This window comes from Alligator sinensis, unplaced genomic scaffold, assembly GCF_000455745.1.
Source record: "Alligator sinensis unplaced genomic scaffold, ASM45574v1 scaffold1509_1, whole genome shotgun sequence".
Taxonomy (NCBI): Eukaryota; Metazoa; Chordata; order Crocodylia; family Alligatoridae; genus Alligator; species Alligator sinensis.
In genome coordinates, this window is record NW_005842711.1 from 274,348 (window position 1) to 295,948 (window position 21,601).

At 44.2% G+C, this 21,601-nt stretch overlaps 1 protein-coding gene across 10 annotated transcripts in view; it reads left to right on the forward strand.

Annotated features, from left to right (window-relative positions):
• Positions 1-6,793: 6,793 nt before the first annotated feature.
• The window catches only part of AKAP8 (A-kinase anchoring protein 8), a 28,052-nt gene continuing 13,244 nt past the window's right edge, over positions 6,794-21,601 (forward strand). For 2 of the 10 annotated variants that reach the window (XM_025216190.1, XM_025216193.1), the window contains exons 1-8: positions 6,795-6,931; positions 13,500-13,538; positions 14,619-14,651; positions 15,695-15,790; positions 16,598-16,886; positions 18,007-18,595; positions 19,130-19,271; positions 19,682-19,729. In XM_025216190.1, the coding sequence (XP_025071975.1) occupies positions 6,913-6,931; positions 13,500-13,538; positions 14,619-14,651; positions 15,695-15,790; positions 16,598-16,886; positions 18,007-18,595; positions 19,130-19,271; positions 19,682-19,729 (1,255 nt within the window). In that variant the 5' untranslated portion in view covers positions 6,795-6,912. Of the gene's footprint in view, positions 6,932-13,499; positions 13,539-14,618; positions 14,652-15,352; positions 15,435-15,694; positions 15,791-16,597; positions 16,887-18,006; positions 18,596-19,129; positions 19,272-19,681; positions 19,730-21,601 lie in introns of all 10 variants that reach the window. The other 8 variants (XM_025216191.1, XM_025216194.1, XR_003096354.1 and 5 more) reach the window with 7 other exon arrangements.

A 21,601-nucleotide genomic window follows, 5' to 3' on the forward strand; every position in this document is an offset into this window, starting at 1 on the left:
GGTCAGCAAAAGCCTTTCATAAATAGATTCCTGGCACACATCCTTGAGGGCTGTTCTGAGAGTGTAAATAGAAGGAGCTCTTATTGCAAATAGCTCTTGCTCCCAACTCAGGGATTTTAGACTGTTCTGGAAGTTGCAGATGAGGAAATGCTGCATCAATATCAATTTGCTTTTTCCCAGTCCAGATTACACTGAATTTGCTAGCCAGTGTCACCTACTTCCGCCCTTTAGCGTTCAGCTACTTTTTAGTACATCCTTGTGTCTGTGACATTTACCCACACCTGGAACTGCACACCATACAAATAATCTCAGCATTGCTCAATAATCACCCATTTTAAGGCCACAAAATTATTTTTCTATGGGGTATTATCTCTGACTCCTAGAATGTCTTAGTCTCACAAAAGCTATGGATTTCCATTTCCTTTCAACTTCCTGAAGTAACAGTACTCTTAAATCTTCTAGACTGAAATCCATATGCAAGACAAAAAGGCTTTTGGATGAAGTACTTTGGGTAAAAATGTTTGTGCAAAGACTAAGTTTACTAGGAAAGGAAGGTGGAGCAGAAAGGGAACAATGGGTTGGGGGAAAAATGGACTTTGATTTCCTCTCTCTCTCTTGCTCCAGAGTGTGAAATGCAGACCAATGTTTTGAAATTGCAGCAAAATAGGTTTAGATGAGTATCAGGAAAAACTTCAGTTAGAACAGTAAGGCAGTGGAACAGACTGCCTAGGGAAACTGTAGAATCTCCATCACTGGAAATGTTCAAGAAGACATTAGATAAGCTCATGGATAACCCAGGAGTAGCTATGCCTATACTCTACAATGAGTATGTCCCAAACTTCTGGGCTTTGCTGGTTGCTACATGGGGCCAGGAAAGAGTTGTTGGATTTTTCTTCCTTCTCCACCTTCAGCTACACATCAGGTGCAATGTGTGTCAGTGCTGAGAAAATGGCAGCAGTGCGCTTTTGAACTGAAACACATTGGAGGTGCTTTAGTTCAAAAGCACGCCACTTCCATTTTCTGCATGCTGACATGCATTTTGCTGCTTATACAACTGCATCCAGCACAGCACAGTTTGCCTCAGCTCACATGCAGTCTGCTCTGAAGCGGTGGATCTCCGGCGCATGGGACAAAGCAGCATGTGTATAAATGCCCAGAGGTTCCTGGCTAGAGGGTCTTGCACCTCTACTCAGGGCCAGGACTGATCACCATATTTGGGCCCAGGAAACTATTTTACCCCATGGTCAGATTGGTATGGACTGCGGGGACTTCTGCCTTCCTCTCTGTCGGAGGGTGTAGCTTTCTTCCTTGGATCTCTTGAGCACGTTCTAACAACCCTCAGAGCAGCAGGATGTTGGCCACCGTTGTCCTCTTGCTTTACCTGTGATGGGTTAAGGTGCTATGCCTTGTGCTTGTGTCAGGGTTGACTGTAGTTTTACCAATAGGTTAGACAATGGATTTGTATAGAATGGTTTTGATAGGGATAATCCTGCCCCTGGTGGGGGTTGGACTAGATGACCTCTGGAGAGGTATCTTCCAGCCCTACTTCTCTATGATTGTACAACTAAAGGAAGATAAGATGAAGGATAAAGGCTAGCAGGAGATCTGTCCGATCCTGAGAGAGGTTCCATTAGATGAAAAAGTGTAGATTGTCCTGATGCAAAGGGAAATCCAGATACAGATTAAGGCCTCTGGCAGGTGTCACAGTTGTTGTGCGTTATATGTGAGTGTTGCGTGACAAATCATAGCATCCCTTATGTTTAAAACAGTTTATCCCTGGATAAAATCATCAGATCAGATGCAAACAAGTTGCTCAGTGAAACAACAACCTATTTTGTGATATGGAAGTATCCCATAATAATTTTAGTGTGGCCAGTTATTATGCCACAAATTGCAAAATGCTATTTGCGTACATGCCAAGGGCCCAAGAGACCTTCAGGGTTGCAAGAAAGAGGCTTTTCAGTAATGGTGAAAAAAGAAAAACAAAAATATTGTGCAAAAAAATAAAGAGCATATGACTGAGGGTGACTATGGCAGAACAGCGCAAGTGTCAGGGATAAACATGGAAGATTAAGTGATGTGAAAAATCAGTATCAGCTAGCAAGGGATAACAGAGACAAGAAAAGGAGAATCAGGGATTAAAAGTAAGAGGGAAACAGAGTGAAGTCTATTACTAAATGGGAAAGAAGAGCAAACATGAGGCAGAGGGTTGCAGTATTTGTTTCAGGCTTCAAAAGTGGGCTGTGACCAGATACTTAACAAAACTAGGTTTCAGGAGGAGATGGGAAGAGATGAAAAAGAACAAGGTAAAGAACATTTAGATAATGCAGAGGAGTTTGAGCTGTATTATCTAAATGTTCTTTACCTTGTTCTTGTTCTTTTTCATCTCTTCCCAATACAGAGGAGTTTGAGCTGGCAGGGCCTGATGACATTCATCTCGGAGAGCTTAAGGAACCAGCCGAAGTAACCTCTGAACCGCGTGATTAGCTTTCAGAACACTCAGAGGACAAAGGAGGTTGCAGAGGCCTGGAGACAGCAAATGTAGAACCTACAGTTAAAAAAAGAGAAGAGGATGTCTTATGGAATTATGGGTCAGGCAGTGTCACTTCAACCCCAGAAAGGTTCTGGAAATATTGAAAACAATCTGCTGCTTCTTAGGAGGGATTAAAAACAAGAAAACATCGTGTGACGGGTGTCTGCATTCCCACTCTGTCCTACTCCACTGAGCTGTTTCCACTCTCCCTCATTGAGCTGCTACACACCACAGCCCTTTTCCTTGACATGCAGCCTTTCCTGCCAGTCATAGGTTCACCAAGAGAGCACCTCAGACCTCTCATTGAGGGGAATGAGGGTAGCGGGATTTGTGCCTGCTCTGCTCTATTTGTATGGCTGTAAGTATTGACTCATCCCCAGCTTCAGAATCCCTGGGCCTCTACCACCCACAATCTTCCACGTTTAACACACACACTGCCTCCCTGGGTTGTCCCATCCAATACTGAGGAAGAACCAAGCCAGCTGCTGCTTGACCATCCTCTACTGAGGAAGAACCAAGCCAGCTGCTGCTTGGGAGAGTTCATTTTTTTGTTGGGCACTGCCTGTCTCTGTATCATCTGGCTGGGGAGTGCTTACCCCTTCAGTTTCCAATTCAGTGTTACTCCTTTCCCAGTTTGTAAACCTTCTCTAGAACCAGCAGTCCAAGTTTGAAAGAGACCACTACCAATTTTACTCTTGTTCCTAGTCCTCTACTCCAGGAGCTGGCAACCTACAGCCTGCAGGCCGGATCTGGCCTACAAAGGGATTTTACCCAGCCCCGGGAGCCAGATTGTCAAAGGCAATTTATTGGCAATTTGAAAGTGCTTTGGTAGCAAGGGAAGTGGAACTTAATTGGAGGTTTTTAATTCTGCCTCTGTTGTGAGTTGGGCTAGATCAGAGTGGCCAACCTACAGCATGTGGGCCACAAGTGGCAGGGAAACTTGTATGTGTGGCACTGAGAAGATCAGAGAGGATAAGCAACATAATGGCAGATGCAGAAGGAAGCAGAAAGCAGAGCAGCAGACTGGGCAGGGGAAGGGGATTGGAGTGCTATTCAGAGAAGGTGTGGGGCTAACCAAAAGGCTGACCCCTCACTGGACTAGATGATAATGAGGCTCTTTCCAACCCTATATTGATACAGTTCTTTGAAATTTGGGAAAAGGCAAGGTAGAGATGCGTCTCTGATTCAGTTAGTCTATAAGGGGTGACCAACCTATAACACATACAGCCTCTGTGTAGCACGTAGCACATTTGGGAGGGATCAGAAAACACATCAACAGATGGGGCAGGAAGCATAAAGCAGAGCAACAATTGGGCAGGGAACACTGCATGGAACAGAAAGCATAATGGCAGATTAGTGACACTTAGGGAAGGTTTACCTTGTGGCACAACTTCCGAAAAAGTTGCTTCCCGCCCCACCCAGTCTATGACGTGCATCTCTACCCTGCCTGACTTCAGACTAAGGCAGCTAATTACTGCTGATGTTCAGGAAGGGTACAAGGTACTCCCAGCCAGCCTTAACTCTGCCTTAATGTGGTCTTTGGGCAGTACAGTTTCATGATGAACTGTTAGAACAGTGGCTCTCAACCTCATTAGACTCAAAGCATCCCTTGGGAAAATGCCAGTTTTTAGTTCTCACTCTTTTTTGGACTGCAGTAAAATGAGAGAGCATTTTTTTCTGTTGCAAAGAATTCAGACCACAACAGGACACAATGTTTTTAAGACTATGAGATGCCTATTTGAAATCTCTGGGGTTTATCTTGTAAATCATGTTTATACACCTAACACTAACATTGTATGGCATCCTGCACCACCCTTGAAAGGATCTCAAGACATCCCTGGTCAGGGGTGACACATAAGGGGTGCATGCGGGTTCACGTGCACCCCCTACAAAAAGGTGCTGCCAACCTGAGGGCAGTTGCCGCTCACCACCATCACCACTGGCGGCGTCTTTGGGTGGTCAGCGATAGCCGCTGGCCATCGCCGACACTGACACTGCTGGCGGTGTCTGCAGGTAGTCACCAACCTCTGGTCGGCGCTTGCCACCTGCCCCACCACCAACAGCACTGGTGGTGTCTGCAGGAGCTCCTGCTTACCACTGCTGCATTCCTGATGCCTCTGTGCCCCCCCCTTCCCCCCCCACCCAGCCAGCCTCCGGGGGCACGTGTCGTTCATGTCCCTGGTTGAGTCGCTGCATTACAGCCTAGTGATAGTGTAAGAGTTATGCAGTTGTGATAGACCAGAAATTATGCAAGAAGCAAGGATTTCTTAGGGTGATTTTTTTTTTTTTTTTTTACTGGACCAAATACGTAGCTGGGACAAAGCCTACTGTAGCAAAGCAGGGTGTTATTGCTCCAGTCCTGACCACTGATCCCTCTGCTACTCCAAAAAGTCTTGCATTGGAAAGCTTGTCTACCTGTATTCCAAACTACATAGTTGGTCCAATAAAAGATTTCACCCTAAGAAATGCTTGCCTTAGAGCCTAGTGGGCAGAATGTGGGAGTGATGCTCAGGACATCTGCATTCTAGTCCCGGCTCTGCCACCGCTCATCTGGGGCTCATCTCGGCTGATTCTCTTTCCTACCTGACAAGGAGCTCTGCAAATAAAGAGCACAAGGTGTTGTTATCATAGCTGGCTTGTGAAAGGGAAGAGGACATAGCACAAGAACTGGGCTTACTTGCCTCAGGACACACTGCCCACCAGGGACTCAGGCTAAGTTTCTCAGCCCTATGCCATGGGCCTACCTGGAGGTGTCAGGAGTCCCACAGGCAGTTAAACCCAGTCTCCCCACAGCACAGCTGCACTATGGCACTTGAGCCCCCAGTACACCCCCTGCTACCTGTGTACAGCCCTGCTCTTCTCATACAACCGTGTCCTTAGGAAGGCTATAGAAGGTACACAGGGTGTCTGTGGAAGAGGATCTTGGAAAGTCTAGAACATAAGAATTGCCATTTACTGGGTCAAACCAGAGGTCCATCTTGCCCAGTATCCTGTGTTATACAGGGACAGAGGGTAGATGCTGAAAGGAAGAGCAAAATAGGAATACCAGGGTTTTACCGTTCCTCTCTCACTTGCAGCCTCCAGCACTTAAGGTCTAGGAAGTTCCGATTCAGGGGCCATGCCCCTCACTCCCATGCTCAATAGCTGCGGATGCCCCTTTCCTGCAATAATTTGTCCAATCCCCTTTTTAATCTACCTAAACTCTGTTTCTACCACATCTGAAGGCAACGAGTTCCACACTTTACACGCTGTATGAAAAGGAATTTCCTTTTGATAGTTTTAAACTGACTACCTACTACTTTCATGTTGTGACCCCTAGTTCTTGTATCGGGAGAGGGAGTCGATAATCCCTATTGACTCTCTCTTTGCCATTTAGTATTTTGCAAACCCTCCTCATGTCTTCCCCTCCATCGTCTCTTTCCTAAACTGAACAGACCTGGCCTCTTTAGTCTCCCTCCATACCACTCATCAACTTTGTCCTTCTCTGGACCTCCTTCAGTTCTTCTGTCTCCTTTCTGAGGTGCTAACAAGGCCGGAACTGGGCATAGGATTCAAGGCGTTGATACACCGTGCATTGATAGAGGCAGTGATGCTATTTTGTTCACAATTCCCGTAATAATCTCTAATCTTTTGTTTGCCTGTTTGAGGGCTGCTGAGCCACGAGCTGATGCTTTTTGTCACCTGTCCACAGTGACTCCCAGATCTCTTTCCGGTGTGGTAACAGCTACCGTAGAGCCCATCAGTCTCGGTGGAGTTTGGGTTATTTTTGCCCCTGTGCATCACTGCACACATCAACACTGAGTTCAATCTGGCATTTAGTTTCCCATCTGCTCAGTCTGCGCTCCCGCCCCGTGCCCACAACTCCCCCTCAGGCAGAGGGGCAGCAGCCATCTTGGAAGGTCGTGCCGTGGCCGGGGGAAAAGGGTTGACCACACTCCCAAAATGCTTCGTATCACCCCCTTCTGCTTCATCTGTGATGCCCAAGATGGCGGCGGCTCACCTCCAGCCGCTCAGCGTGTCTCCAATGCGATCCAATCACGGCGGGTCTTGCCTTTGATGGACGAGCAGGAGCAAGGATCCTGGCCAATGAGAAAGCTTAGCCAATGAAAAAAAAAAGGAAGGTATCTGAGCCAATAACATAATTTGGACAGCCGCCTCGAAGCAGGCCCCTTGACCAATGGAAGAAAGAGGGAGGGGGGCTTCTTGAGAACGCCAGCCAATGGAGGCCAGCTCGGGCGGGGCTCCGCAGCACGTCCAATAGGGTGTGCCGGGGCTAGTACCTGATGGCGGCGGCGGCCAATAGGGTGTGGGCGTAGGGAGCCTGCGTGGTGAGCACCCAGCCGTGCACTGCGGAGCCGTTGGCTGGGGCGAAGGGAGACATGGATCAGGGATACGGAGGTGGGTAAGGGAAGGAGCTGAGCGGAGCCCGGGGCGCTCGGCGAGTCGCGGACACCGGGACCCCCTCCCGCGCCTCAGCAGTGTTTCCCCGGGGCCGGGGAGCGGGTCGGCTTACGGTGTGAGCAGGCCCGCCTCCCGGGTGGTGGTGGCGGCGCTGATTGGCCCTCGGCCCCGTCCGTCTTCAACAAGGTTCTTGGGATTGGCGTGCCACCGCACGGCGCTGGGTGAGGGTGGGGGTGAAACGGCTGCGCTGGTGGGGGCGCGGGCGCTGCGGAGGACGTGGGGGTTGGGTTCGGCTCCACCCCCCTCCCCCTCGCCCCGAGCGGAAATGGAGCGAGTCCCATTTCTGAAGACGACACAAAATGGCGGCCGGGCCGCCCCTCCCCCTTCCGCGCCCACTCGCCGGCTGCTTATGGCCTGCGCTCCCCCCCTCGGGCTTCCCGCGCCTCGGCCGGGCACCTCTAGCACTTGCACAGGCCCTCCCCCGGGGACAGGCCGAGCCACTGAAAGGTGCAAGCGCCAAGCTGGGGTGGAAGAATCGGCTTTCCCTGGGGTGGGTGGTCAGTGCAGTCGAGGTGCTCTCCTGGTGGGGAGAGCTGGCAGCTAGGATTTCCCACAGAGCTGCTCCCCTTGGAGCCAGTGACCCCTGCTGATGCATGGTATCCCAGAGAGGTAGGGCTGGAAGGTCATGTTGGGTCCGTCACTGCCAGAGGCAGGGTCTGCCCTGTCCAAACCATGCAATACAGTCTGCTAGCCAAACTTATTGTCAGTCCTGATGCAGCATGGACCTAATAGGAGATGCGTTCTGGCTTGTCCTGTTTGCTGAAGCAAGCCAAAGCCTGCTATAACGGAGCAAGGGGTTGTGGCTCAGTCCTGATGCCTGATCCTACCACAAGGCTTCAAAGCATGTTGATTCCTGTGCACTCATCTCATCTGCTCTGTCCTGCTAGGATAGCAGTCTTTACGCTGTCCTCTAACAGCACTGCCTCTTTAGCATGGCTTGCATACAGTACAGTAGTTCAGCCTAATGAGACTTAAGGTGGTTCTTTATTCCCGGTTCTGAGTTACTTCTCCAGCCTCTTTAGCATGGATCCCATACTGCCTGGTTCACCAGCCCCTCAACACGCTAGGGTTTGAACCATTACGTGTGCCAAACATGATGTTTATTCCATAAAGCCATTGCCACTAGATGTGAAACCAAGATGTATTTTGAAGGAGGGAAACAAGGTCCTGAACAGATCACTGTTAAGTTTCTGGTAGTTCTGTTTTTGTTCCTGAGCTGTTTGTTGACTTCTGAATGTACTAAGATTATGCGTGAAAATCTCACAGATTAATCAATTTAGTGACAGAATAGGCCAGATGGCACTACAGAATGCTGTTTTTAAACAGGAACCTTTTTGCCAGTTGCTTTTTAATTTGTATTTATTTGCTTATTTGTTAGCTAAATCTCTCTCATGATAACAGTAAAAAACCAGTAAGTGCATTTTAGAGACAGTTAAAGCTAGAATTAATTATGGAAGCAGGTTTTGCATCCCAAAATTAGTATTATTGTCAAAACCGGGAGCAGCTACTCTTTATTTATATTAATAATCTAGTAGAATAAAACTTTAATGTTAGCTCTTCCTTGTTTCGTGAATCTAAACATTAAAGCAGAGATACACAAAGTAAGCATTTTAGTCATTTTTCATCCAAATGGCAAACCACGAGCCACTTCCTAGTATCAGATGATACTAGGAAAAAAACCCACCTTAGATGCATCATTCCAAACACTAATAGTCCTCTTGATTTTTGGTTGTTTGATTGGGTTGGTTTTGGGTTGATTTTTTTTTGGGGGGGTTAACCTGTATATTTCTCAGTTAAATGTAATCTGTCCATAAACCATTTTAAGAATTGCAGCTCTCCTATCCTGAATTACCCATTAAATGTTTTTATGGATATTATGACTCATATTCTGGCAGTGCTTTGGATAGACAAATACACCCTTCATATGAAGTTTCTTAAACTTATTCTCTAATCTGTTTGGCAAATTTTGGAGTCTCCTTAATTCAGACTGTGTTTCTCTGGAGATGGACTGATTTGTATATAGAAGTTTCATCAAATACAGCTTTCAGCATATATGGTTTATACCTAGAATCAATTGCCTCCTACTGTGGTGCCATTCAGAATACTGCCTTAAGCAAAGCATGTTTTGCTTTCTTGTAACGTTTGCCAAGGAGCTCAGATAGAAAGGTGTGATGAAAGCAGACCACAGTTCACTTAGCATATTGTCTTTGGTAGTATGGCTGAATTTGGTGGTGGATATTGTTTACACATGCAACTTACCTGCCTTCTGTAAAACTGGAGAGGCAGTCATTGAAGTAGGATTTAGGGCTTGGACTCTAGCTGGTTAGGCTGTTTCTGGCTTCTGACTCAGAGGTTTTCTTAACCATCTATAAAAATGGTTTTGATGTTTAGCTAAAGTTTCCAAAAATTTGGGTTGGACACACTGCAACATTGTACTCTAAAACCTACTGCTGTAAGGCAAGACAGGGTGGCACCTTATAAACTAATTTGTTCATAATTAGTCTAGAAAGTGCCACTTGCTCTGCCTTCTGCCCATCTTCATGCTACCACAGCTAACTACCTTTCTTTATAAGCTAATAACCTGAATAAAAATTCAAGTACAGGCAGTCCTCAGACTTGCAACACAATTGGTTCTTGAAAACCGTGTCTTAAGTCTAAACGTTGCAACTCTGAACCGATTTTCCCATAGGAAACAATGTTATAAATGGGGAATTGGTTCCTGAACTAAGGCCCCGATACCCTATTTTCACCAAAAATAACCCAGTTTTATACTCGATCAATTATAGATGAATATATAGCTACATGAATGTATTTATATTGTAAATAGCAATTGTTGATTTGGAAGAACTTCTTTGAGGTGACTTGGTTGGACTTTTGGAAGGGCTCTTGGCTGGAGTCTTCTCAGGAGTCTTGTCTGCAGGTTTTTCTGGAGTCTTGTCTGCTTTCTTAAAGAAAGTGTCCAAGGAAGTTTAGACAGATGTTCTCCAGGCAGGTGGATCCTGGTGTGCTGTCGGATCACACGTTGTAAAGTCGAAACTGATGTCAGAAAGTTGAAATGGTGTCAATTTATAAACGTAAGTGCGAAATGTTGTAACTTAAAACGTTGTAAGTCAAGGACTGCCTGTACCCTTATAATTTTACAAATTTTAGGTATTAATTTTAACATCAGATTTACTAAAACCAGCCTTTACTTCTGACTCCTTCCTTTTTCAATTTAATAAAAAAACAGTTTTATTTATAGTTTTTGCCAAAATAATACAATAAAAAGAATAACATTATATATAATAAACTATTAGTAATAATAAAATATAACAATAAATTAATACTGTTGCTTTTATTGTTAACGGAAAACTGAAAATTCGACAGGCTGCTTTTTCACCTTGATGTATGTATGATCTGTCTCAAGAATCCTGTCCTTTATAGTGTAGAGAATTAGATCCATAGGTGGTGCATGAATTGAAGATACAAACTTAAATATTTTGGAAGTGTATCATATGAGAAGTTCTGCCCTCAGATGTAATCCTGGCTTTACTGAAGTAAACAAGTTCTTAACAAGTTTTTAATAAATTTGTCACAAGCATTTGACTTCGACTCCATTACACCACTGCTTCCAAACCTTAATCTGTTGAATTAACAGCAGTCATGAAACTGAGAAGCGTGCTCCCGGTTTGCATACAATAGCACTCACTTTAGCTGCTTCCAGATTTAATTCAGAGGTGCAGTCTGTAAAGACAACAGATTCCAGTGCAAAGCAGTCTGGTCATTTTGACCAAGGTTGTGTTCATAGATTGTAGAGTCAGAAGGGACCATGAAGGATTGTTGTGTCTGGCCCCCTGCCCCAGGCAGGAAAGAGCGCTGAGGTCATACGACCCCAGCCAGGTGTCTATCTAGCCTCCTCTTGAAGACCTCCAGGTTAGGTGAGAGTACCACATCCCTTGGCAGCCCGTTCCAGATTCTGGCCACCCCTACTGTGAAAAATTTCTTCCTAATGTCTATTCTCCACTAGTTTGTACCCATTATTCCTAGTTACTCCTACAGGTGCCCTGGTAAATAGCACATCTCCAATTCTCTGTTGTCCTCCCTTGATAAACTTGTAGGTGGCTACAAGGTCACCCCTCAGCCATCTCTTGTGAAGGGTGAAGAGATCCAGATCCCTCAACCTCCCGTCATAGGGTCTTGCACGGAGGCCACTAATCATGCGAGTGGCCCTCCTCTGAACCCCCTCCAGATTCTCCGCATCCCTCTTGAAGTGCAGCTCCCAAAACTGGACACAGTACTCCCAACTGCGGCTTGACCAATGCCGCATAGAGTGGGAGCATCACCTCCCTCGATCTGTTGGTTGTGCATCTGCTAATGCACGACATGGTGCGATTGGCTTTGTTGATGGCTTTGTTACACTGCCGGCTCATGTTCATCTTGGAGTCAGCTATGACTCCAAGATCCCTTTCAGCTGCTGTTCGTTACAGCACTGAATAGTCTGCAGACTGTACTTGCATATCGGATTTGAGGATGACTCTAAGCTGTGTTGTGGAACTACCGAGGCACTCTGTGGTCTTCCACATTGTGTATATTCTAAGCTTATCAAGAAAGCAACTTTTTTTTACATTTTATATGAAGTGCCCCCAGTTTAGGGTTTTCTAATGTTTCATGCTTGAGCTGATTTCCCTTGCTTTTGTTCTACAGCAGTGTGGTCCAGGGCACAGGGGAGTAGTAAGCTCAGGAGTTGTGGCCTGGGTTCTGTTATTGTCTTCACTTTGAACTGCTGGGTGAGAGGAGAGGTGAACCACAGAGGCACATCACTTCCCCTCTGACTCTGTATTCAGTCCTGCTGTTTGTCCTCTCCCCTTATTTTATAAATGCTTTGGTTGAGAACGTGTTTTTGCAAGGTATGTAGTACAGTGGATCAGGTGGGGGCTGTAGGTTTAACCCAAATACAAATTTGATCCTTTGACAGTCAGTGTGTGTCTGTTACAGTTTTAATGGGATAAACTAAACTATTAAACTAAAATTAATGGTGGTCTGTGCAGCTGTCAAAGCTTATAGGTGTAAAGTGCTATCATGTTTTTAAAAAACTTGCTTATTTCAACTAGATTTAAATTTTCCCCGTGCTATCCTGTAAGTATCTTAAATATTGCCGCCAAGTGGTAGCATATAAATAAAACTGGAAAATGAAATGGCTGCTGAGCAAAAGTGAAATGGAGCAGTGTGTTCAAATATAAGCATGTGAAAGTAAACACTTCCTTTGTAACTGAGATCTCATTTTGAAAACATTCTTGCCCATGACTCCTGACCTTGCTATTTTTGTTTTGCTGTAGTGTTTGTTACCACACACTCTACAGTAGCCTTTAGAGAGAGATTTCTTTCCCTGTTCCTGTTATAATTATACTATAAATTATGGCACTTTTCACTTGCTGAACTCTTCTTGTCCAATAAAACCTAGTGTCTCTGATTTCCCTTAGTTAAGTGTCAGCGTGTGTCATAACTTGTAAACTTTGCAACCAAATCTGTTTAATTTAGTGAATCCTTCATCAAGAGGTGTGGACTTGTGGGACCAGTCTGCAAAATGAAGCACAAAATGTGCAGCTCAGTGGGAGAGAGGGCAAGCCTTTCATGGCTATGTACCCTTACAGCAGTGTGGAAGCACTATTTCCATCTTAGAAGTTTTGGAAAGAGGGGTGAAGTCCAGATTTGAGGGCAGTGAAACTTTTATTTTAGGGTGAAAACTGCATTAGCTGGTTTGAAATTTCCATATAGGACTAGTAGCCCAAAAGAAATAAAAGGAAACCAATATTTTGCTGCTTCTCCCTACAGTCACCAGAATCTTGCACGATACCGGACTTGCCTGAGTGCACCTGGCTTCAGCAGGGATTGGAGCGTTATGGCCAGCATGCTCCTTGAGTCTGGGTAGTAGTTGTTCTGCTTTTAATACGAGACTTGATTTTCAATCGGAGGAGATGAAGGGTCACCGTAGTGGCTGAGTCATCAACTTCAGGAGTTCTTGTCCAAAGCTGGAATGCCATATACTATGCTGATACAGACCACAGAAGTGTAAGAGTATCAGCCATGTTGATACAGTTTTGCTGCTAGAGCTGCATCTGTGCTGGTTTAAACCAGTTAAGCTCTCTCTCTCTTTTAGAGGTCCTGCCTTTCTACCATCCGTGATCAACAGAACTATACCAGCAGAAGTCTATCATGTAAAAATAGCCTTTGGAGAATTATAATTGCCAAGATGCACTCCACAAAAACGGTGTTTTTCCCCCCTTTAAAATACAGTTCTTTGGAAATTTATTTATTTAGACATTTATATTTAACAAAGCATCTGTCCAGTGCTACAGATACCTTTGCCAAGTAATAACAGTATCAGTGCAGACTCAGCTCTGTCCCTAAAACCAGTAAAAGGAAAAAAGTAGGGGGAGGGAGAAAACCCTTGTCAGCCTCTTTACTACATAAAAGTCTGGAAAAAGACTAGCCTTTCCCCAAAATAACATTCCTATTTCTCTTGCAGGTTATGGCACCTGGAATACAGGGGCCACTAATACACAAGGTAAGTCTGGTGCATATATGAGGTTTAAAGTAGGGAACTGCATTGTTATAACATAGCTTGTTTCTTGTGCCTTTTTTCCCCAGTAACTGATAGTGTGGTTTCGCCCTCTCTCTCTCTTTTTTTTTTTTTTTTGGCTTGTAGCTTTCATCCTCTCTTGCCTCAAATTGAATAGCTTTTTCAGTACTGTTTAGTTGAGCCTTTTGTGGAATGGTTTTGATTCTGTGCTGTGGCCTTTTATTTCCCCATCTTATATCAGAGGCTTATTTTTCAGACCTAGTCCTCAATCCATCTTAGGCACATGCCTACTTTTATGATATGATACTACTTGGGTACTAAGAGGCAAGCATTTGTGAAAGTTGTTCCCAGCACAGGGCAATTCTTCGACTTGTTTATATAATTTGTTCCCAATGCAGGCTAAGAAGATTAAAAACAGGATTTATTTTTAGTTTAAATTGTGGTCCTTTTGGATGTGATTAGCCAAATCGGAGCTAAAAACCATGTGTTGAAATTGGAGTTGTTACAGCTGCATTCTAACTTCCTAAGGCTTTTCTTGCTTAGCCTCTACCAAGTAAATTTTGAACTAAGGTGTGGTTATGACATAGTCTGATACTTCAGCATTTGTTTTCTGTGGGTTTCTTCCTTTGAGGTGATGATAGTAGTAGTAGATGACCAGCTTCTGGTGAATATGGACTAGAGGTAACTGTTATAATTAGCATTCATTAAAATGCAAAAATATGTCCTTTTGAACCACAGATTGGAAATGTAGAAAGACTGCTTGTTTTTAAGTGTATGGCAAGAGTGTATCAGCCCTCAAGTCTTAGGTCAGACATTATTTTTATTGCCTCTCTTAATTTATAAAAGGAAAATAACCTATACATGGTACTAATATTTTCCATTACTAGTTATCAATTAGTAATTTATAGAACTTCTAAGAGCAACTTCTTTCTGCTCTTATACAAAAAATAAATCTTTTTGCTATCTTTAAACTGTATTGCATTCATTTAGTCTTTGAAGACAGAATATCACTGCCTAGTATGTCTGATGTTGGATTAATTTTTTTTTTCTTTTTATCTCATTAAGGCACATATACAGCAAACACAGCAAGTTGGCAAGGTATGTTTTATAAATGCGTTACCTTTGTGTTAAACCAGAATTAACTCCTTGAGTTTATTGCAATACTTAAAGCTATTCTTCAAGTCAAGATTTGTCTACATGCAAAAGCAAGTGTGCAGTAAACAGGCACCAGACTTGGAGCACACTGCCTACCCCTCGCTGACTTCCCATTTGAGTGTAGTTATGCACAGGAAGTGCAAAGTAGCTTACAAGATAGAGCCCTCAGTTATTTTTACCATGTTCTGTGATTCTGTGCTGATTATTTTTGCTAAACAAAGGGGCTGTTCTGGCTGGAGATCAATCTGTTTTCAAAATAAGCCAGCCAGAAAAATTAGCTCAGGGATTAGGGTTAGACGTTCATACATTTATTTTTTTGGCCATACTTCTTGTTTAGCTCCGTAAAGCAGGCAATGTGCACATGTAGAGAGCTGTGAGACTGGATACCAGGTCCTCCCCTTAAAACCTCAGGTTATGCTCTTGCATGAAATGACACCTTAATTATAGACTGAATACAGCTGTGCCTACCTGCTTATGTTGCTGAAGGGTTGGTCTTCACTTCTGCAGTGAGCTCTTCTACTGGGTTTAGAATTTAACCTTTCACACTGGATTGATACTTAATGCAATGGGCCTTCATCTAGAATATATTTTTAAAGCTAGTTTTCATGTGTTCAATTGGGCTGCTTAATATACCATTTCTCTAGCCATCGTTTGAAAAACTAGGCCTGGCATCGCACACTGGGCTGTAGCTCTAGTTTCAAACCGGGGGTCAAGTCATTGGCAAACGTGAGTTTTTCTTCTTCTATCACATGTATTAGTCTAATGTTAGTGAGCCCAAGTCATGGCCTTGGCCACCCTTGCATTGAGCAGTGTGCAGCACAAAACTGAAAAACAGTCCGTGCTTACAAGCTAAATAAAAGCAGAAGACAGCAGATGGATACAGCCAGATGGGGAAGTTCAGAGAAACAATAAGACAGTGTAGGTCAGCACAATCAGCAGTGGTATCAGTGCACCAATGGCCTTAACTGTTGTCAATTTTATTGTAGGCATCACGGCAAAGGAGAATTATGAGGGATCTTCATGGCAGATTTGGCAGTCATATTACGAGAGCCCTAGGACTGACATAGCAAAGGGTATGACAGGTCAGAAGCAGCAGCGGAAGAGCTGTGAGAGGAAGCTTGCTTTTTAGCACAGGGCTCAGAATGCATTTTCTCTCCCGAGTGAGCACAGCTCTGGGTGGTGGTCCAATGCACAGCCTGTAGCGCACTGGCAGGGGAGGGTGTCATGCTACTACAAGAATCCTTTGGCACGTGCACATCCCATGTCCTTTTCTGGGTTTGTATCGGCAGTAGTAGTGCCCAGTAGTGACACAAGCATAGTTGTAGTGCATTGCTTGTTCTTTAGCATTGTGATACCTTGCCACAAGGTGTCTGGCTTTATGGTATTGTCCAAATATAAAGTACTATTTCATATTTTCTCTTTTGATCTGCTAAATTCTGTCAGAGTTGTATTCATTGTTCTTGGACGCATGGTTACAAGCCCATGAGCATGATTCTTATAAACTTTAGTTTAACTTCTTTGGAGTCATGTTAGATGGCTAACCCAAATAGGCAAAGTAATACTCAACTTTGCAAATAAATAAATAAAAAAGTGGGGTGGGCTTCTCTCTTGTTCTTCCCTTCTCTCTCACCAGTTGAAACCAGGCTGGACAAAGCCCTGAAATAATAGTTGCATGTTGTTCCTTGAGAAATGACTGATTTAAACCAAGAAATTTCTGTAATTGTAAGAAACTATTTCCTCAGGGTGAAGCTGACAGTTTTATTTTGTTTTCATCAAATAGCAAAATCCAGCTGCAACCTTGACTGGTAGAGTCCAGTAGAATCCAGACACTCACCATAAATCTCCATTTCAGTTATTCTGCATTAACATTTATTTTTCTTTTCTGCAAGGCTATGAAAACTATGACTATTATGGCACTCAAACAAGTGCTGCAACATCAGCAGCCACATACAACTATGCTGCAGCTCCTGCTACCACCACAACCTGGGAAACCCCCAAAGCTACCGATATGAGCATGACAGCTGATGTCAGCAGCGCTATGCCAGTTGCATCTTACAGTACGGAGACTGTGACTAATGAAAACTCTGACTCCATCATAGCCAAAATAAACCAGCGCCTGGATATGCTGTCAAAGGAGGGCAGTGGCGGAACTGGGGAAGGAATAGAGGATCAGGAAAGGTGACATATGCTGCTCTTGTTTCTCAGAGAAATTAAGTTTGTACTTTAATTACTGTAATTTCAAATTAACCTTGACGCTTTATATAGCAACAAGAATGGCTAAACAGCCATTTACCTGACATTTTCCAATTGGTTTCTCTGTTCAGAATTTGTTTGTGTATTGTTAGCAGCTCCCTCTTTAGTGAACATGAGAAGCTGAAATAGGCATTCAGTCTCCAACCATAGTTTTAAGTGCTGTAGGTTCTCTCTTACTGCCTTGTGATCTAAACGTGATAACTACATCAGTCAGAAGAGAAATTCTAGACGTTGGCTTTGTTACTCAAGCAGTAACATAATCAAGACAGCAACTGTGGGCTGAATGAATGAAGTATAATCTTTCTCTGATACTGATACCTGCTGCTCTGTCAGCCTTGATACTGATTGGTTTATCTGCCTTAATTCCATACCAGCCAAGAACTTTCTTTTTTTGAATTGCTTATAATTGCTACTGAGTTCCTCCTGCTATATCAGGAACATAAGGAGCATGTTGGACTCCCTGAGTTTTGTGTCTACAGCAGCAAGACATGAGAGTGCTTGGGGCTCTTTATCTCAAGAAGAGACTCCTGCTTTTATTCTCCTTCTGCATGTAATTTATTCTCAGGCTAATTTTTTACACTTTTGGAGCTGCAATGCTGTGCCAGGGCTTTCTGTGGGCTAGTAACTTTTATCTTGGACATGCTGACAGTGAAAGTCTTTCAGCTGTACTCTGCATGGAATTAAGGTAGATTTTTTTTTTTTCCTGACTGAGATGCCAGCAAGTACCTACTTGGAAGGGATAAAAATATGAGCAGGATATTAGCGTTAACTTTATCAAATATTTATGATCAAACATGTTTGATCAGAAATATGACTTTAAAATATGTTGTGGGGGGGGGGGGAGGGTTCCAGTTACCCTAAGAGTAAGGACAAGGTGCAGTTAAGTTTTTATTCAGTAAGATTCTGAGCATTTTTGGTTCATTCTTGGTATCTTGATCCTGGTTTAGATCCAAACAAAATGGGTGTGAATTTCTTTAAAGCATTTAAATTTGGTAGAGCCACACCTCTTATTAGTTGCTGATTGGATTTCTTGTTTGCTGTGAAGTTCTTTCAGGTTTGAGTCTTTTGATTCCTATGATTCGAGGTCAGCGATGACCGACCGCAGTCTCTATAACAGGGCTGGTTACGATTATGGTGATGTTGGAACTGATCAGAATGATTCCTTTGGAAGCCAGTATGACAACCGTCAGGCCCGCAATAGAGGAAATAACTACAATGTCATGAGAGGGAGAGCCCAGAACCGTGTCCAAAACCGGGGGCGTCTAAATGCTTTCAACCGCAACGACCACTATATGCCGTCTTCAAGTACGGAGCGACTGTCTGCCCGTTGGAATGAATTGAACTATATGGGTGGGCGGGGCATGGGTGGGCCCAGTCCCAACAGGCTACCTTCACTCTTCTCCCAAGCCCTGGTTCCTGACTATGGTGATTATGGGGACTATGGTGATTATGGGGACTATGGCGATTACGGGGATTATGGCGACTATGGTGACTACGGAGACTATGGTGATTATGACTATGGCATGATGGGAATGTCAGGAATGGGGATGGGAAGGTATGGCAACATGCCTTATGGATACGGCAGGCCACGGAACAGAGTGAGTACGATGCCCTGGCATCTCAACATGCTCATGGTAAGAATCATCAGATCAATTCTCTATATAAATGGTTGTCAGTTTGTTTTCCTTCCTTGTGTGGTTATCTTTAATAGGCAGGCTTTGCATTGTTAATCCAGGCGTAACCAAGACTAGCGGAGAAGCAGTGCTCTTAATGCCAATGCCAATGGGTTGCTTTCAGCTTTGAATAATTGAAGAGTTAGCCTGTGAAATTTGGCAGAATGTCAACAGCATGATGTACTGTTCTTTCTGTACAAACTGGATAGAGCTGCTGAGCAGGCAGGCTCCTTTCAAAATGACTATGTGGAAGGCACTTACAGTATATGGAGTCTCTTGGTACACTCATTTGCTTGATCTCTTTCTAATTAAGGAAGTCAGTCCTTTTAAACTTAAAGAGAAGGTTACAGGGACATGGAGGTCATGAGGAATTCTTTCCATTTAAATTGCTTTGGGAGCTGCAGTGTAAGGAAGCTATGGGAGCTGCAGTGGAAGACTTGGAGATGCTTTGCTGATTGATTGGTGTTACTGACTTTGCCTGATTTGTATTTCTAGCCCAAGAGGAGGGGTTTCCGCAACCGCTCAGGAGGGCGGTCGGATAGCGAAGGAGGACGTAAACGGAAACAGTCCCAAAGCGGAGATGAGCCAGACAGCAAACAGGCAAAGACTGACAGCGAAGGAGATGATACTGAGAATGGTACAGGCCTGTTTTTTGGAGACTGTCTAATAAGGCTGGTAGCAAATAGCAGTGATTCACTTTGTGCTGCTTCTCTCCAAGACTGGCACTATAGATATTGGTGGTTAGATTTTTAAACTTAACACTCTTTCATTTAAGGTGAGTGTGTCACCTATTACTGTGGTATTGCTAGAAAGTTTCTTCTGGTATGCAGGTTTTACAGCAGTGTTCTGGGGTTTCATCACAGATACCTCAATGATAGATTTAGGGTATGGACAGAGTTTGTAGCAGAAACTGCCAGACAGAATTCCATGCAAGTGATTATTTAGGGCTAGACAGTAGCATTATATTATTACTGAGTAACATATGTTAATGGGTGGGGGGAAGGAATTTTTTCCCCACGCTGGTTAAATGATCTCTCTTGTGTACAGCAGATGATGGCGAAGGAGAGGAGAAATCTGGAGATGAAGGCGACAAAGGTGTAAGTAACTTTTTCCAAAGCCTTTGCGTTGTGGAACTTTTTCCAAAGCCTTTGTGAATTTCTTTGTAGGTATCTCCTTGACTCTCTTCCTATCTGCCTTTAGTCTATGAGTCCTACCTGGGGGTAACGATGATACGAGAGTATTGTTGCTAGTATTAATACAGCTACCGCTCGTATTGTTGCTAGTGCCAATATGAGTCTCTAAACTTCTCCAGCCATATTTAATTACCTACTTCTTTTGCAAAAATTCTGGGCCACAAGAATTTCTGTTGACTGTAGTAGGAGTGCCAGAGATCATCTTTCTCCTTGAGGTGTTATGCGTAGGGACCTGCCTAAATTGCAGTGGACAGTTACAGGGCAGCAGCACTTTTAATTTTGCCTTTCTCTCACACACACACACACACACACACACACACACACACACACTCTCTCTCTCTCTCTCTCTCACACTCTCTCTCTCTCTCTCTCTCTCTCTCTCTCACACTCTCTCTCTCTCTCTCACACTCTCTCTCTCTCTGAGTGGCTGAGAGGCAATTAATGCCATGGTTTTTGCCTCTTGGCCTCTTTGTGGTGAGGGGGAGGGGGCGCATACTGAAAAGAGCAAGATTAAAGCTGCTGTTGTGCTGTGAACTTCCACCATGATTTTGGTAAGTCCCTAGCTTATGCACCAGGGATCTACTTAATTCAGGCTAAAGCAAGGGAAAATCCATTTTCATGCTGTTTTGTGGTGGTCTCCTCACCAAAGATTGGCTGAAGGGCCCTGGCAGCTGTGCACCTCATCACTGATTGGCAGAAGGGGGTGGGGCTGCATGATAGGCAGCCTTCAGCCAATCAGCAGCAAGGTGAGGGGACATCATCGTTGCTGCTACCCTTCATGGTGTGGACTGGTGCACTGTGGGCTGTGAGGCTGGGCTGCAGTGACTCTGGACCACTAGCTCCCACTGGGGAACCAACTTTATTTTCAAGGTTTCCCCCCTCCCTCCAGGTGATTTCACACCAAAATTGCAGGGATTGCCATTTTCTTGGGGTTCACAAAATTGCTTTTTTTTCTTCCCTCAGTTTCCACAAAAATCACAAATAAGGTAGATTCCTAGTCATGCATTCTGTTACCAAGGTCATTACAGTGCTATTGCTGCACAGAGGGAGTGCAGCCAACCACTAATGGCCAATAAAATAAGCTCCCAATGTCTGTCCTTGGGTCTGCTAGTGCCTCCTTGGGACCACTTTCCTTCACTAGGAAGTTCACGTTTTAACAGCCTCTGGTCAATTGTTGTTTGGTGCTGATCATCACCAATTTTTTGCCTTGCAAACTGAAGCAGCATGCTCTTAAATGTGCTGCAACGTTTGAATTTTGGCAGTGAAAGGTACTATATATGTAATGCTAAGATTCTGGAGTTCTGTATCTACATTCTAAATATTTTTAGCAAAACCATGTATAAATGTTGGTTAAATACAAGCTGTTCCCCCAAAAACCTAATAGCTTTTATTGTGCTGATTCACTCAGGCTAGTGCAGGTACAGCTGGGCTGGAGCAGCTTTGTAGTACAAGATATTGATGGCTTTTCTGTTCTCTTCTTTTGCAGGAGAATGAGGGTTGTGGTGGAGATATGGAGAAGAAAGGTAGGGTGACTTCTCTGTCTCACAGATGGACTTCTTGTAGGCTGAATGCACCCAGCTGGCCTACTTACTGTGTCAGGAATGTTCTAGTGGTCAGTTTTTCAGTTGAAGGCTGATTTTAAATTCTGATTCTTGTTCCTCGACACAAATTGTGAACAGGCCTTAGCAACTGGACAACTGTTCAGTGCTCTGCAAAGGTGCCATACTGCTGCTTGAGGTATGATGCAGCAAAAATCATGCTTTCAGCATGCTCC